This window comes from Platichthys flesus, chromosome 1, assembly GCF_949316205.1.
Source record: "Platichthys flesus chromosome 1, fPlaFle2.1, whole genome shotgun sequence".
Taxonomy (NCBI): Eukaryota; Metazoa; Chordata; class Actinopteri; order Pleuronectiformes; family Pleuronectidae; genus Platichthys; species Platichthys flesus.
The window spans coordinates 30,084,472-30,099,267 of NC_084945.1; the positions used below are offsets into that span (position 1 = coordinate 30,084,472).

Genomic DNA, 14,796 nt, shown 5'->3' on the forward strand with positions numbered 1-14,796 from the left:
TAGATAATGATATTCTAACTAGGTCTTGTAAGTAAGGTTGGGTTACAACCATATGTAGGTTAATGGTAAGTCAGGCATTACAATGCTTGTGGTTAACATTAGTGGCAATATGTTACAATAATCTTTTCCTATAACATTTGCTCTTCTGTTATATAATTTGTACGCTTATAAACTCCCCTGGCTTTAGAGTTAAAGGATGATGATATTACATGCCCTATCCAATCCCTTTTCAATTTTCTATGCTCCAGGGGCGTCAGATGGGTTTCCTGTATAAAGGCAATGTCTATTTTCAATTTTTCCGTCTGTCCGTTTAACCCATTCACATTGAAGCTCACAAATTTAACCACCCTGTTCATCAATAGCAAATGATTCTACAGAGATATTGCCCCTTCCATAAGACAAATGTGTCCCCTACGACCAAATAGTGTAAAGTAAAGCACTGACCAAATGAAAAATGGTAAAAGACAAAAAAAAAAAGAGAACGGTAACATCCCTCCCCTCCCACCCCGCCTTATGCCTCCCCGAACCTGGCACATAGCATCCCGTGTTCATCTCAAAGGGAGCTACAGGGCAAGTATCTAGAATATGTTACCACTAGCCCCCTCCCCGCGACAATATAGTAACATTAATTATATTAATAATTAATATGATACCGCGATATAAAGCAATTAAAGCAGTGAAAGTATAAACAGTATCAGCACCTCAAGTTGTGCGAACATGGCTGCAGTTCAAGCTGGACCGTTGTAATATAGTGTATATAAGACAATATGCAAAAAGTCCCAATGCTGTGAGCAGCTGGTCAGCTGCTTTGAACAAATAGTTGCCTCACCTCTGCGCAACCGTGAATTAAATGAAGAATGTCAGTGTGTGGATCTACTCCCCTTCTCGTACATTATTCCTTTCCAGGGACTTCGCCGCCTCCTTCAGGTCCGCGAAGATCTTGGGCGCTCCGCCATCCAAGGGGTAAACATAAAGCTTGGCCGGGTATCGCAGAGTGTGTTTTATTCCATCGTTGCGCAGAGCCTGTTGCATTTCTCTGAAGACGCGGCGCTGAGTTATGACCTGGTTGAGAGTGACTGAAACTTAGCCTCAAAGGCATCGACACGTTCATTAATGCAGCGCAGGACTGACTCTTATACCTCTTTGCACAGCTCCTTACACATTTCATAGGTTTTATCTGGAGGCATGTCCGACCTGGTGGGAGAATCGCCAGCAAGACTGCAGCTATCGGCGGTATGGTCCGGCAGCTTGACTGTAGGTGGATTTGGCTTTGCTGGAGACGTTTGGCTTCGGCATTTTGGATTTTCAGTTTGATAGAGTTCTTAGGGAAGTATACCCACACACACTTGTGGTCTATGGGCAAAAAAAAAGCGGTATACAGATGATTTTGTAAGTCACGGAGACGAGCGCAGACCAAACACGTCTACATCCTTTGCATGCGCACTAGCGCCCCCCGGGTCTTCCCTCTTGACCCAGATCCATTGGCCATTAGATGAATAATGGCGCACCACCAGAGATCCAGTCCACTCCGATCCTATCCAGCATGCCAAAGTGCTGCTGTAAACTTATGGGCCCCAGTGACATAAGCACCACGAAAGGACTTGGTCAGTGTCACAGTGATGTCGCTCGATTCATTTGTCCTTTTTTTTGCCTATCCAAATTAGGGATTTTCACCATTAACAAATTGAATATTAACTAGCAATACAAATTTTGAATGATTAATATTATCAACTAAATAAAGAATAACTTCTGAACATGTGTTTCCTCCTTTGGGTCTCCCAGTGAACATACTCTCATCAGAATAACCCTACTACATGTGTTTCCATTTCTGAGTGAAAGTTTGTGTGTGTCTGTCTATGTTTAGCTGTGTTTGTTTAGTACTTGATAATTATGGCTGGAAGCAGTGTTCTAGTTATGGCAAGCAGAGGAATGTCTTTAGTCTGCTCCTGCCACTGAGACTTAACTATGTGCTTTATAAATACTAGATTGTGTGGATGTGTTTAATGACGTATATTTTTTGGTATGGGCACACAGCTGTCTTGTTTGGGTGGAACCACCAGATGATGTCAGTGGTTGCCTCTGGTGGCCTCAAGGTGATCTGTCTTCCAGATGTGGTAAATGGAAGCAGCAGATTGCTGTGGTGGGTGGAGTCAGTGGAATGCTCTGATTCCTCTCACTGACAGTTGTGGGTCATGGTCATCCTGTTTTAGGCCTAGTTTTGGTCTTAACTAAAAGGGACAGATTTGTATATCCCAAGGGCTTCTGTTAATGTTGAGTTTTATTTCTCTGTTTTTTGATATTTCGTGTTGTTAGTATTTAGTGTTTCAAAAAATCACAGTCACAGTTTGAGCTGAAATAAAATGTGAATTCAACTTTTTCTGTGAACTATCCCTTTAAAAGTATTATGACAGTACTATGTTGAACTATTTACACAGTAAAATGGGCTTGGGTCTACACTTTATTATGCAAGTTTGGCACAACGTCGGGATGGCAGAAGATGGAATAGCGTTATATCATCATATGAGGTGGCAACCTGCAGTCTAATGCAGGCAACCAGTTATTTTTATGAAGCTTTCTCGACTCTGTGCCTTGTTTGATAGTTTCGAGTTACATTTGGCAAAACCTGTCAGAAGTATTATATATTTGTGGTTAAGATATTGTTTAACATGATAAAAAAACAAAAAAAACAAAAACGAGGATCAGCCACCTCTACATACCCTTATCACCGATCTCCGGCCAGGTCAGGCGACTTTGAGACCGGAGACCGAACAGGCGGTGTTGAGACCGGACCAGGCAGGGTGGAGATCGGACCAGGCGGTGAGGAGACCGGACCAGGCCTGCTATCTAAAATCCCATCCAGGGCCATCATTTTGCTGTTTTTTTTTATTCCATTTCAACAAGTGAAGTGAGTGGTAAAAAACTATCCTTGCCGTCCATGGTGGCAGTGTTTCCCCCCTGTTTTGAAGATCTTGAACGGAACCCATGTGCTCCTATGTGTATGTGTGTTGCAGTATAAGTCTGTTTGGCTGATTTGCTTGCATTAATAATTGGTTGATCCTCATTAGAACAAGTTAGTGTCCAGCTGCCCACTGAGCTTTGCATCACACAGACTGTGAAAGATTAAAAAGAAAGATTACAACCATGCTAATTCCTGGTAATCTCAGGACATTCAGACAATTCAACAAATTTTATACTGAGGAATTATATTGGTGTTGCTGTGTCAGTTTGACTGTCAGTCTTATTCCCAGACATTAAATGTTGTGCTTCATAAAATGTTCTAATTGGTAATCTGCAACATCCCGTCCACATTGGTGCTGTTCATAACTCACATTAGTTTCAAGGCAAAAAGTTGAAAAAAGCCTTTTAAAGTGCATTTTCTTTCAGAGCTCCAGCTAGCACAGAATGCTGAGGTCTTTGGGATTGTAATGAGTCATGAGCTTAAAAGCATCGTCAAATTTGAAAGCTATATCACTTTTAAGCCAATTTACTAAAACTATAATGAACCTAATGAATGAGTATTTTGGAAACCATGCAGAGGTGAACATTCTTTTAAGGGGAAGTTTTAATGCTTTTCTTTCAATTTTACTGTTTACAATGTCAAATGTCCTCATTAAATACAGTATAATCAGTTAAATATATGTTAAACTAATCCTTTATGAGACAAAAGCTCTGTCTTCTGTTTATTTAAGGTCAGTTAATTGTTCTACTCTACCACTGATGTCAAGTCATCACAGGCTTGTGTGCAGCCAATCAGAAGAAAGTAAATGGTAAATGGTTTTGTATTTATATAGCGCTTTTCTAGTCTTGATGACCACTCAAAGCGCTTTACAGTACAGTTTTACATTCACCCATTCACAAACACATTTATACAGTGCATCTTCTCGCAGCTCTTTGATATTCTATGGGGGTTCATTCGGGGGTTCAGCATCTTGCCCAAGGACACTTCGTCATTCAGATGGGTCAGACTGGGGATCAAACTGCCGACCTTCAGGTTGGAGGATGACCGCTCTACCCCCCAGCCACAGCTGCCCTGGACTTATCATAGATGTTTATGTGCTATGAAAACCAACAGACTGACACAGTGAACATCAGTAAGGTTGATATAAGAGCTGTGAGACTCATTCAAGTCAGGAGTTGCAATCTGTAAATTAAACACCAAGCTAAGAGATGGTAAAACAGTCTGAGGCTGAGCAGAGCTTTACATCCGGTCACTGGTAATGTCATGCTAACACAAATATATAGTGAGTATTGTTTGATGAAAATCACAGACTTGCTAGTTATCATTTTGAGGTGTGTAGGCAATGACTATGGAGGATGGGAAGTTTTATTATGAGGATGTGAGCTCCTCTATCTTTCATTTCTTTCTATACACTGCTTCACTTTCCGTTTCTCTCTTGGAATTTCATCATCTCCTTCACCTCAGAAACTTCTGTATAGAAAAAGAAGATGCTCTAAATCCTCCACCTCTTTACCTAATAGTCTGCATTATGCAAATCTCTCTCTGCTCTTCTCGAAGTAAGAGAAGCTTTGAAGCTACTGTGCCCTGCAGAAATAAACCATTTTTAGTTGGCCTTCTCAACAGTTGAGGCAAGTCTTAGTCCTAGTGTTCATCAAAAGCCATTATCAAAGGCTTGGAGAACAGCTAGAGAGTCAAATGTTTCGTCTTACCTCTATCAATTATTGGTATTATTCTTTTATGTAAACTTTGGATAATAAAAGTTTCCTCTGTCAAATCAGGGTTTTCCTGGCCTAAAATAAGGCGTGGGGGGGTCACAGGGCCCATGGCAGACACCCAGGGAGCCATGCACAGCTCCACTATGTTAGCTTACATGTTTGACAATAAACAATGTGTGTTTTACATTTTTTTGTAATTTTTTGCTCCTCTCTGTGTCTATATCATTTGTGCTACATGGTACCAACCAAATCAAGTCAAACCGAATGCTTCCCCGCACTCGTCTGGCTCTCCATATTTGTCTAAGTTAACAAATTCAGCTGTTTTTAAACACTGAGTTTACATATGTGTCCGATCACACTGTTTGTGTGTGTTTAAGTGTGTCTGGCGGTCTGCGTGTCAGAAAGAGAGAAGTAAGCAACCGAGTCTGTGTGTATGTGTGTATGCCGTTACCTTTCTCAAAAAAATGGGACTATCATAGAAGCAAATGCAGCTAGACCCTGAAAAAGCCCCCCAAAGGGAAATCTTAATAATAATAAAAATCCTTACAATTTCAATAGGGCCTCTCACCATTCGGTTCTCGGGCCCTAATTATTTTATAGCAATAGTGATGAATTTAGTCTGGGACAAACATCACGATAATTAATGATGTGTAAGAGATTTTAAAGTATCAAGAAATGATTTGTATTTCCCAATACAGCCTAAAAACATTGCAATATTATTTTTGGAATGCTATATTAATTAACCTTAAACCTCACGATCAGATGTTATCTGCTACGTCTGTTCCTTAAGCCTCATAAACCAAAATGTAGCAAGAGAAGAAAAGTGGCTTCATTTCCTAGAACCTCACTTACTCACATATATAACAAAAATGTCAACTCTTGAAGTCACACACACTGTCCTTTTAATGTAGTAGATTCGCTTTGTTGCATTACTAAGTTGAACCTGTGTGTGAAACTGTTAGCTAGTTGCATGGTCTGTGTGTTCAGCGCATGTTTGATTTGAGCTTGTGCACAAAGGGCGTATGCTGTGTGGAGCCACGGGAGAGAGTGTGTATTACAGGGGTAGAGGCAGAGAGAGATGGGGGAAGAGTCATCGTTCAGGAATGTACTGTATGAATTGTTATGTGGCGCCGCCTGCTTCAATAACACCTTTGCCCACCATGTTCATATACATGGTATATCAAGTTCAAAGTTCAGTTCATCATCTCATAAGACTAAAATGATCAATCCTTTCCCATTATCGGCACCGTGGATTGAAACTGTTCTGATCTGTTGTTCATCAGTTCATCTGCAGTCATTAAATGGTTCAAACTTTTCCATTGATTGAGCCTATGGCTCCAAAGAGCAACATCTCTCATAAGATTCCTCAAAAATTACTTGACTTGCTTACTAGCAGACTTTCCTCTTTCTTATGGTAGTTGGTATGGAATGGGTCAATAGCAGCCGTGATTGATGGCTGTAATAAAACTTTTGTCCAGGACTCCATACTCTCCATTGTGTTGCTGCTTTGTGTGGTTTCCATTGCTTGGCTGCCCTGCTGCCAGGGGTAATAATGAGCAGGAGAGAGAGCAATCAAAAAATAAAAGAAGACGGTCGCCATCTTTGAGCTACTCTATTTTGTTTGTTTGCTTTTTCAAAGGGAAAAGCCTGTTGCTACGTATATGAATTTCTGATTAGAAAGCAAATATTTAGCCTTGTGAGCTTCTATCCTGTGTTTAGGCTCACGGTTTCAAGCTGCCTATAGCTGAAAAGCTCTGTGTGATTATTATTCCGGCCGTACTTCTTTGCGTTGTATGTGGAATGTCAATTGAGTTACATTTACACTTGTGTTGAATGTGGTCACAATCAGATCATCATCTGTTCTCAATGCTTGTTGGTACTTTATACCTGCATTTTAATGTAGGAGGAAATGTACCTGTTGCTAACCACAATCAAGACCCGGGCTCAGCAATCCATTTCTCCCTTGCTGCAATGTGACCCCTTTGTAGTGGCCGCCGGACTTTGTAAAAAATATGTAGCCTTTAGCTTACTTTGAATGAGAAATAAAAATAAAATATATCACTCAAAAACCCAAAGAAGAAACCTCTCAGGGGTAAACTTAAGTTAATAGTGCATGGACAGAGTGGTTTGCTTTCATCGCCACCTTACTATCCTACTGCTGGGAAAAGTTGACAATCAACAATAAATGTCATCTTGATAGACATTTGATGAACATCCCACTCCATTTGTTAACAGTGTTGTTTAAAAAATAACCTTTTATTCTACTTATAGAGATGATAAACCTTGCATCACAACAGTTGAGGCCTTGGGACATTAAGGAGTAGTCCTTTGTGGGTTAAGTATGGTATGTTTTTTTTCACCACATTGTTGTAGCTCAAAAATCTCAGATCTTTTGCTTTGATATTGTAATTAAGGAAATTATGCCTGAATAGTCATCTCCCTGAATAGACTGTGTACAAGCCTGGACATATTGAGTTACTCCTGTGGAAACCTTTTTATTCTGGGGGGGGGGGGAATATCCAGCTCTACTTTGATGTTTGGAAATCTCCCACTGGCTCTGTTTCAAGAACTCTAAGTGAGAAAAGGAAGAGGTTTGAAGTAGAAGTTTGGAGCTAAAACTGATATGATTAGGCTTACATTAGAACTGGAGGCTTGCACTGTGAGCTATTTTTTTAATAATTGGAGGGCTTCCAGAGAATTTGTCTCATCAAAAGAAATATCAGTTATATAATACTGTTGGTGAAAATGTCAGTTCATCTCTGTATTTTCTAATCTACTCTGATGTACTTGTGACTTGATTGAATGAGTTAGGACTTTCTGACCAGACCACAACTATATGAGTCACCTATTTCAGTCATTTTGTGGACTGCCTGGAACCCATGTCAGTCAGATAATTGTACGTTTCATACAGTGTTTCTGACTGAATTAGTTTCTTTTTGTAATAGGACATTGTTTTATTAAGGATCTAAGCCTGTAGTTGGCAGGGTGCCAAGCATGCTAAGCAGTGTGATCAATTGGAAACACTTGCATACCAAGTCCAGTTCATGAATGTCTTTCTTGAGGGCCATCTCACATATGCTATGCATATTTCTTCAGTGCTTCATGTTAGTGTTGACAGGTCCAAAATTCAGTGGGACAAGACATGAAGTTGTGACAGACTGGACGTCTGCTGAAAGGCCATCTTGTAACTACAGAATGTTGGGATAATGAAGTTGCAAGATCAGTGTAACTGTGTGGAGTTCAAGCTGCTCAATAGTGGATTTCTCATGTGTAGAACAACTACCACCTCAGGGACCAATTGATGTACTTGAATGTTAAATGCAATTTTTTTTTTTAATGGCACTTTTCTTCAGATATGGCACAAATGTTCAATTGAACACAAACATGGCCTGGTTAGATTTTGGTGGTCGAATGATCTGCCATGATCTGGCATGTCTACCGCCCCAAACCTCTGGAGAAAAACAACTCCCCCGATTTGTTGTGGTACCTCTATGTCAGAAACGATACGCTAGAGTGCGTCGAATGGGATTATGAACAATGTGCACGTCATTTTCCAACCATGCTTATGTAGGGAGTCTCGCTACATGGCCTTGGACCATCCCCCACCATCATCTCACCGGCTCCGGGGAGCCGTCTTCCCCGGAACTACTGTTAGCTCGAGCGAACGCTAGCTCCGGGGGGAAAGCCGTCTCCTAAATCTGGGGGCTCCGGGAGCAAGCTCAGAACAGGTCAATCTGAGGAGGGCTGTTTAAGACAGGGTAAAAAGGTGTTTTAAATGATCCTTTTGGTATTTTGACCAAAATATGTTACAGACATTTCATTAAGACCACGAGGAACCATATCAACTGTGGTAAAATGGGCATACGATGGGTCCTTTAATGTTATTGATTTTGATATATTTCATTCAAAAGCTTTTTTCAGATATGACCTGTGAAGGAACTCCGGAGAATTGGTTCCGGACATTCTCTGCAGTTTGTCTTTCACATCTGCACAACACAGAAGGTGGTTCTCTCTTAAGACTCATTCTCAACAGCAGACAAATCTTCTCAGGATTGAGATGAGGGATGGTGCAAAAGGCAGAGGCAGGATGTAACGTTTAAGTGCATATCTGAAAAGCAGCTATTATCACAAATATCAACATCATGCACACAAACTGGCCATGTTGAGCTTCAGGGTCAACCAAAGTGAAAACAGTTTTTCACAAGTTACTCATTTTACCCGCTTAAGTTGTTGAGATATTCCAGCCCATGCAAACCTTCTCGTCTCACTCTATCACTTACACTCTTGCACTCATCCCGCTGTCCCCAGAGAGATGAATTCCCCTCTTCTTGTATCATCTGCACTGATGAACACAGATTCATGTTTTACACATGCTCCACATGGAATTCATGTTGCTGCAGTAAAATAAAAACCTTTCATCTGCATGAAATGAGCTGAAATGCAGAGCCATGTTGACAATGAGACAGCCATTTAGTTAGGGTCATGGCAGTACATACCAAGCTTCTGGTAAATAGAGAAAAGATGGACAGGGAAAGGTTCACATATTTCACATAATTCTCTGTTTACTGGAAGGGGGTTTGTCACAACATAAGATCCAATATAGACTGACAATTGACGGAAGTCTGCAAGTCAGCTAGAGTGTGATTCCCTTCCAGAGATAATTTTTTCTCATTTAGAGAAAAGACTCACTCACCACACACACACACACACACACACACACACACACACACACACCCACACACAAATCCTCTGTAGCAGCATGCTGTTTCCCTTGATGGTCCCATTGACATAAATCGGTGAAGTGAACACACAAACAGTCTGTCGCTTATGGTGCATCAGTGTGTTTTGTGTTGGCCATGGCCACTCTGCTCAGACATGACTGCTGCTCTTTCCAACAACAGACGACAAAGAAGCCATTTCCATTGCAAGTGAAATAAATTGTGTGTGATTGTTGTTGGCCGCAATGCCTTTTTCCAATACAGGGTCAACTATGATCTGATGATTTGTTTGTAATGTAGAATAGTGAGTTGAAGTTGAACATTAATCAATGTTTGGACTGTAGAACATATGGTCAGTGATGGCAGATGTTCTGTCAAAGAGTTTATTACCCCAGAGCCTGATTCACTGGTTGGCTGTGCATTTATTAGGCCCATGTGAGGGTGGGGTTCAAATGAAGGTTGGGCAAATAAAGGAGAGAAAGGGCAAAGTGTGAGACAGAGGAACAGTGACAGAGTTAAAGTATAGTTGATGAAAAATTCTGTTTGGATGAACAGCAAAAGCTCTGTTTTGTGATTCATCTCAAGCTGTGACAACTGAAGTCACAGTGGCCTTAAGGTAAGAATAACTGAAAATAATTTGAGTCTCCATTCAGCTCTCATATGGTAAGAGTTTTACCCCTAGTCTGGTTGATTTAAATTTTAGTTGTCTTTAACAGAAGCTACAAAAAATAAGTTGTTTTGTAAATATGTTGCATTTAAATGTCCCGAGAAATAGTACGGAGTTACAAAACAGAGTTTCAGTCTTGAGTAACATCTTAGCTACTCCGTACTGAGCACAGCGACACGGCACATCAGAAGAAATATAGCATAACCGCTGGTCTCGAACAGTAACGTTCTCAGAAGGAAAGTGCATGGACACAGATTCTTCCTTGCATCCCTCCACACTGCAGTGTTTCTTCAGTGTTGTTTGTTGTGGTTAGCCTGTGGTAGTTAACAAGCTGTTAGCTCAGCAGCATGTCTGCTTGGTGTCGCGTTCAATGTGGAGGGGTGGTGGTGGTGGTGGGGATCGGCGTGGTGGGTTAGGAGGCTGGACTAATACCGGCTGGGTGGGGCTGAGAGATGAGTGCGAAAACAAATGACTCATACAGGTGAGGAACTACGAAAATAAACGTTTTGAAAACCTATTTCTTAGAATGGACTGAGTGAAAAAGTTAGCGGAGTGACATACTTTGAGGGTCCCTACTGACCCCCTTCAAGTCATTATGGAGAGTAAAAGCCCAGAAAATGTATTTTACACGATATGGGCCCTTTAGTTTTTTACAGTTATTTCTGTCAAAAAGCCGGGGTGTGTCTCTATATAATGGCAGTGTTTTGTACTGAAACCTCCTTTGGCTGAACTCTGGAATGCATTTTTGCACAGAGCAAGGACTGTGGATATTGTCCCCCATCTCCTGCATTAGAGTGGCTTTAGGAAAGGAGCTCTGCAGGGTCAGCAACCAATAACTCTTTCAACTCACTTATGGTCATGTGAATACCATTATAATTTGGGAGGGGTCTGTGATTTAGATTTAAATATCTTTGGCATTTGAATCTTAAAAGAAAAGCTATGATAATGGTAGAAAAATAGTAGTAAATGAAAAAAATGTAAGCAAAGCACTGGGTCATTACCAAAAACGGTGCAGATGTTAATCAGTGCTTACTGAGACACAGCTGGATAAAAGTTAAAGTTGTTAATTTGCAAAACTTAAACAAATATGCTAATGCTACCATATGGATGAGCGTTTCAACATACTGTAATTAATGGTGGTGTTAAGGTAAAAAAACAAATTAACCACTTAAACTGCACCGTTATTGTATGTTTATCATTATTATATACTTTATATATGTATTTTATTTTCTTGCTTTTTTTTTTTTTTTTAAATTGACTTGTCCACATTGCTTGCAGAGTGTTTTAATGCCCTGCTGGAGCAACAATGTTTCCCACTGTGGAGAACACTCACTCTAGGGACAGAGGTTTATGAAGGGCCGATCTGACTTTCTAGATGAAATGTGGACAAGAGGGAACTTTGTAATGGGGCCTGATTACTTTCAGAGTGTGTTTGAACCCTGAGTTCTCAACAACAGTACAGTTGTATGTCCGCTGCTGTAAAAACACTGATGTTGGTTATTGCTTTGACACAATTCTAAATGATTTGCAAGCAGCAATTTTATGCCATGGTGAGCTGTTTCCTATAACACTAGTGGACATCACTCTGGTGATGTCGTTTCAAACTAATAGCCAGAAATTTGCGTTTTGGTACCGTTATGCCCCTAGTGATTAATAGAGTAGTTTAACTGAATTATTATGGGAGATATTTTTAGGAAAGGAACAGATCTCTCAAAATACATATTGTTTACCTGGGAATAAAAACAGGCTATTCACACTATAGCCAGTATGTCATAAATCAGCTCTGTCCTGTAAGCACAATACAGACACTCCTTCTGGTTCCCTGTGAGTTCCCACACTTCCAGAGCTCCCCTGCCTCCTCTGGAGGGGAGGGAGGAGGCCACAGGAGGAGGGGAACAGGAAGAACGAAAGCTTTTCTTGGCCCAGAGAGTTTGAGGCCGAACTTCACCACAGCCAGAAATGGGATATCTTTCTAGTAATCCTCAACCAGAAGCTCTTGTGTATGTCGACATATAAACCAAGTCCACTAAAAGTGAATGCAAACCGAAACAGTTTTTTTTTAGTACTGGGAAAATAAAAATAAATATGTGAAAGAAAAGTGAAAAATAACATTGGTGGGTTCGAATAAGATAAAAGGAAAATAACGGATGTAAAATCTGTACAATTTCTAATAAATACATCGAACCAATATGAAAAATACTTTTATGATATTAAATATTCAGTACCTCAGTGTTTTGTTCAAGTATACAAACTCATTCACTGTATTCATCTTAGGAAAATTACTGTGTACTACAAATTTTATTTTTTGTGAAATAAGATGCATGATTCATAAAGATGCATTCATCGATTTTTGGCAGCTTGGGGGCAGCACAACAACCTGCTAATGCGTTAGAAGTTTGTCTACCTACACTTCCAGGAGACAAAAAGTAACATTGGTATTCAGAGTCTAATAAAATTTTGTTCCTTTTATCAATCAAATTCAATCAAATTTTATTTGTATAGCCCATATTCACAAATTACAATTCATCTCATAGGGCTTTAACAGGGTGTGACATCCTCTGTCCTTAACCCTCAGCAAGAGTAAGGAAAAACTACAAAAAACCCTTTTAACAGGGTAAAAATATGTAGAAACCTCAGAGAGAGCCACATGTGAGGGATCCCTCTCCCAGGACGGACAGAAGTGCAATAGATGCCACGTGCAGGAGAACATCAGCAATAATCAAAGTCTCTAGCAGCATTGATGAAGCACAGTCCATGCTCAGCAACCATCTAGACCACGATCCACCATCCAGACCAGACGCCACTTCAGTCCTCAGTCACCGTCCACCGCCGCCCACCAGGAGGACCCATCACAAGCCACCACTGCGGTCCTGGTCCACCGCCCGTGCCCAATGCCAACGCGACACAGGGTCCGCCACCAGCACCACGATCAGCCCACATGACTCAGAATCCGCCACACTGGATCCAACACCGCGACCCCCGGTGCGCGATCCACAAACCGTAATCCATGGTGCGGCCACAGAGGCCCTGGATCTGCGGGTGATAAAGCAAAGGGATTCCGGGGAAGGGGGATAGGGATGGAGAAGAGGAAGGAGAAGCTGGAAAGAGAAGCTCCATGTGTCATGTGTCATAAAATAGAACAAGTAACGTTCTGGCGCACTAATTAGCTCTAACTATAAGCTTTATCAAAAAGAAAGGTTTTGAGCCTACTTTTAAACGAACAGATGGTGACTGCCTCCCGAACTGAAAGTGGTAGATTATTCCACAGCCGAGGGGCTTGATGGCTAAAAGCTCTGGCTCCTACTCTACTTTTAGAGAATTTAGGGACGACAAGTAGGCTTGAATTCTGGGAGCGGAGTGCTCTAGTGGGTTTATAAGGTATTAACAGCTCTTTAAGGTATAAAGGCGCTATATTATTAAGGGCCTTGAAGGTGAGGAGGAGAATTTTAAATTCTATTCTAGATTTAACTGGAAGCCAGTGTAGCGATGCTAATATTGGAGAAATGTGCTCTCTTCTCTTTGTTCTCGTCAGGACACGTGCTGCAGCATTTTGGACAAGCTGTAGAGTCTTTAACGACTTCCTGCTGGAGCCTGATAATAATGAATTACAATAGTCCAGTCTCGATGTAACAAAGGCGTGGACTAGTTTTTCTGCATCTTTTTGTGAAAGGACATGTCTAATTTTTGAAATATTACGCAAGTGGAAAAAAGCGGTCCTAGAAATTTGTTTTAAGTGACTATTAAAGGATAAATCAGGATCGAAGATCACTCCCAAGTTCCTGACTGTTTCATTGGAAGCAAGGGCAATGTCGTCTAGCGCAGCTATATCATTAGATAATGCATCTCTAAGGTGTTTGGGGCCAAGTATTATAACCTCTGTTTTGTCTGAGTTTAATAAGAGAAAATTGCGGGTCATCCAGGTTTTTATGTCCTTGAGACATGTTCGAAGTTTAGTTAATTGATTACTTTGTTCAGGTTTTATTGACAAATATAACTGGGTGTCATCCGCATAGCAGTGGAAATTTACCGAGTGTGTCCTGATAATGTTTCCTAGTGGAAGCATATATAATGAGAATAAAATTGGGCCGAGCACAGAGCCCTGTGGAACACCATGATTAACTTTGGTGCGCACAGATGACTCATCATTAATTTGCACAAATTGGGAGCGATCAGAAAAATACGATTTAAACCAGTTAAGGGCGGTTCCATTAATGTTAATTAAATGTTTTATTGCCTCTTCCACATACTGCCTCTTAAAAACGAAATCTTTGTGATGGATTGATGACATTTTTATTTGGGTTTTCAAACACATTTGGAAATTTTATAGTGAAAATGTGTGTGTGCTTTATGCTGGTTTTTATGGTAAATGGAGCTGATAAGCATCCAGCAACAGAAGTAGTTTGAGCCACCTGTGAAGCATCTGTCCAGCCTTTCTTTGTATTTACAGTATCAGGGTTGGAGAGCAGAACAGGGGTCTCATTTATAACCATTGGGTACACACAGGGTCTGAAAGATACGTATGCCATTTCTCGCGCAAACGTTGGGATTTATAAAAACAAACGTGACACCTTCTCCCAAGAATGTGCCCACTTACCCCCTAACTCTGACCCATGCGTACGGACATTTTGGAGACAGGAAAAGTACGCTGCAGATGTGAGGCTGTGAACTGAAGCAGATTATTGATCCACTTCATCATTAACTTTATAATGAGCTGCGTTATTTTTGTTCATGTAACAT

At 40.8% G+C, this 14,796-nt stretch overlaps 2 protein-coding genes across 3 annotated transcripts in view; one reads left to right on the forward strand and one right to left on the reverse strand.

Annotated features, from left to right (window-relative positions):
• ccdc102a (coiled-coil domain containing 102A) overlaps nucleotides 1-14,796 on the forward strand; it is a 61,202-nt gene that overhangs the window by 9,646 nt on the left and 36,760 nt on the right. The window lies entirely within an intron of this gene.
• Nucleotides 12,567-14,271, reverse strand: LOC133956070 (uncharacterized). The gene is made up of 2 exons (XM_062390916.1): nucleotides 13,270-14,271; nucleotides 12,567-13,157 (listed from the first exon to the last, which is right to left on the reverse strand). The coding sequence occupies exons 1-2, from the start codon at nucleotides 14,120-14,122 to the stop codon at nucleotides 13,003-13,005; spliced, it is 1,008 nt and encodes a 335-aa protein (XP_062246900.1). The 5' UTR covers nucleotides 14,123-14,271; the 3' UTR covers nucleotides 12,567-13,002.

Bases quoted from the DNA above. Each gene is read 5' to 3' on its own strand.
- LOC133956070 (XM_062390916.1), bottom strand. From the start codon at position 14,122: ATGCTTCCACTAGGAAACATTATCAGGACACACTCGGTAAATTTCCAC. The intron at 13,158-13,269 runs GTAGGCTCAAAA...TTCTCTTTCCAG, and splicing joins CACCATCTGTTCGTTTAAAA to CTTCTCCTTCCTCTTCTCCA.